This window comes from Salvelinus sp. IW2-2015, linkage group LG23, assembly GCF_002910315.2.
Source record: "Salvelinus sp. IW2-2015 linkage group LG23, ASM291031v2, whole genome shotgun sequence".
Classification (NCBI taxonomy): domain Eukaryota; kingdom Metazoa; phylum Chordata; class Actinopteri; order Salmoniformes; family Salmonidae; genus Salvelinus; species Salvelinus sp. IW2-2015.
The window spans coordinates 42,531,555-42,534,509 of NC_036863.1; the positions used below are offsets into that span (position 1 = coordinate 42,531,555).

General features: G+C 40.4%; 1 protein-coding gene across 4 annotated transcripts in view; it reads left to right on the top strand.

The window, feature by feature from the left end:
• The first annotated feature begins 515 nt into the window (after positions 1-515).
• LOC111951177 (calcium/calmodulin-dependent protein kinase type II subunit alpha) overlaps positions 516-2,955 on the top strand; it is a 73,125-nt gene continuing 70,685 nt past the window's right edge. The window contains exon 1 of one of the 4 annotated variants that reach the window (XM_023969236.2): positions 516-800. In XM_023969236.2, the coding sequence (XP_023825004.1) occupies positions 739-800 (62 nt within the window). In that variant the 5' untranslated portion in view covers positions 516-738. The remainder of the gene's footprint in view (positions 801-2,955) is intronic. The other 3 variants (XM_023969234.2, XM_023969235.2, XM_023969233.2) reach the window with 3 other exon arrangements.

A 2,955-nucleotide genomic window follows, 5' to 3' on the forward strand; every position in this document is an offset into this window, starting at 1 on the left:
GTAATGAAAATAATGGCAAAGCTTTGGAAGAAACGCTGACCCAACAATGAATGAGGATAAGACAGAATAGAGGAATATTCRACAACACTTTAGGAATCATCAATGACTAAAGTGTTGTCGAATATTCCTCTATTCTGTCTTATCCTCATTCATTGTTGGGTCGTAGCGTTTCTTCCAAGCTTTGCCATTATTTTCACGATTGTACACCAGGGAAATATATTCAAGCTGGATCAATTATTCCGTAATAAAGTTAATTATTGATATCTTTATATCTTTGGAGCTTGACTAGTTCCGTTGGTGGATTGAAATGGCTGTATATGGAATTGTCGACTGCATTAATATTACAGTATGGTAAGTATTTGTGTGTATGCACATGTGTTTCTATGTGTTTGTGCTCATTATGTGCTTTCCCATATGTGTGCACTGTTTAGCTGCCTCCTCTCCTGCCCGCCTGTCTGTCTGTGAAGTGTGCACTTGGAGAGGATGGGGATGCAGTTGCCATGMCAACGGGGCTGTGTATTCAGGAGTGCAGGCAGAGCTGCGATTGGAGGAACCAAGCGAAGCGGGCGGGTGAAATGCTGGAGCAAACCTGTCGGCCAGCATCCCTCATTCACTTCCACTCGGTAGATCAGGAAAAGTGATAGAGACGCTTGGCTCTCATCAAGGCTTCCAACCATCTTCCACAAAACATTTAACTAAAGACAAGGACCACCTGAAACCCACCACCTCAGATCCAGCATGGCCACCATCACCTGCACCCGCTTCACTGAGGAATTCCAGATGTTTGAGGAACTGGGCAAGTAAGTTCCACTGGAGATTTGACCTTTTTTTTACTAATCCAAAGTGGGTTTTGGAATTGCATTTCAGGCCTGTGTGACAATGAAAGATGACCTCTTTGTTCAGTTTGAGTCAGAGGCATGTGTTTACAGCCAGTGAGGGAGGCATGGTTGATTAAATATCTGGTGGCAGAAATGAATGACATTAGGCTTCTGAGGAATCCCTTTATGGTAGGAGAGGGGAAAGGTCTTTTTAGCTGATGAAATTGAATTTTTAGGAGAGAAAGGAAGAGAAAGAATAAAAAAGAATGATGAAGAGATGAAATAGAGGAGTGAGAGAGAGAGAGAGAGAGAGAGAGTGGCTTGGTGCTGAGAGTTTAAGAGGGAACAGGTGGCAGTGGCAAGTCAGGGAGAAAGGTCTCACTTCTGATGGAACAATGTGAAACGGAAGACATTTCCCGCCTGAGAATTATTTCAGAACTCTTGACAAATTCAATTTTGCTTAATGGAGTGCGTCTTGAGAGAGGAGCATCATCAGTCAGAAGACAAAACCGTAGGTAGCTAACTGTTATCGCAGGAAGCTGGATGATGTCACTGAGTGTCTTATTGGAAATTCAGTGGAATGAGGCGAGAAGACGAGACTTTAATATTTTATATCGGTGCTCAGTGGTTCACTTTCATCCCTAACACACGAAACACACATTCTCCTTCTTTCCCATTATCTGCTGCTACGAGACAGCGCAATAATGTCGATCGTCTGATAGTTCTCAAAGAATTTACACCAGGTCAAAGAATTTTGAATTGTTCTCTACCAATCGAGAAAGAAAAGAGGACACATTGAAGTTGCTTATTCTCTGTGTATTGTGTTAATAAAATATAATGTTATTTGTCACATGCGTTGAATACAACAGGTGTAGGTAGACCTTACCCTGAATTGCTTACTTACAAGCCCTTAGCCAACAATGTAGTTTTAAGAAAATAGAGCTAAGAAAATATGTACTAAGTAAAACTAAAGTTGAAACATTTWWWAAAAAAGTAACACAATAAAATAACAATAATGAGGCAATATATAGAGAGTACCGGTACCGAGTCAATGTGCGTGGGTACAGGTTAGTCAAGGTAATTTGTACATGTAAGTAAGGGTAAAGTGACTATGCATAGATAATAAACGGGGGATAGTTCACTATTTCAGATAGTCCTTAGGTATAGGTGTTTGTGTTTGAGATGTTGGATTGTAATGCTTGATGGTGCTATATGAAATGCTTGATGATGCTATATGTAATGATTGATGGTGCTATATGAAATACTTGATGGTGCTATATGAAATACTTCATGGTGCTATATGAAATGCTTGATGGTGCTATATGTAATGATTGATGGTGCTATATGAAATGCTTGATGGTGCTATATGAAATGCTTGATGGTGTTACATGAAATGCTTGATGGTGCTATATGAAATGCTTGATGGTGCTATATGAAATGCTTGATGGTGCTACATGAAATGCTTGATGGTGCTATATGAATGTAATGATTGATGGTGCTATATTGTAACGCTTGATGGTGCTATATGAATTGCTGATGGTGCTATATGAAATGCTTCATGGTGCTATATGTAATGCTTGATGGTGCTATATGAAATGATTGATGGTGCTATATGGAACGCTTGAATGGTGCTATAATGAAATGCTTGATGGTTGCTATATGAAATGCTTGATGGTGCTATATAAATTCTTGATGGTGCTATATGAATGCTTGATGGTCTATATGAACATTCTCCTGATGGTGGCTATAATGAAATGCTTGATGTGCCCCTTGTGTTTAGTAGCATTGTACTGTGCTCAACCATCTGAGATTGTGACACATCTACAGAAAGGGTCCCCACCTCCACTGCTTCTCTTCTCTCTCTCTCTCTCTTGCACATCACACACACACACAACACACACACACACACACACAGGCACACACACACACACACACCGACACACACACACACATTCACACACACACACACACACAGCACACACACACACACACACACACACAACACACACACACGCACACACACACACTCACAGGCAGCCAAAGCTGCTTACATAATTTCATTTGGGGGTGGCAATCCAATGTTTGACATGGACGTATTTCATAATACATACAGTACTATACATATAATACTGTTCAA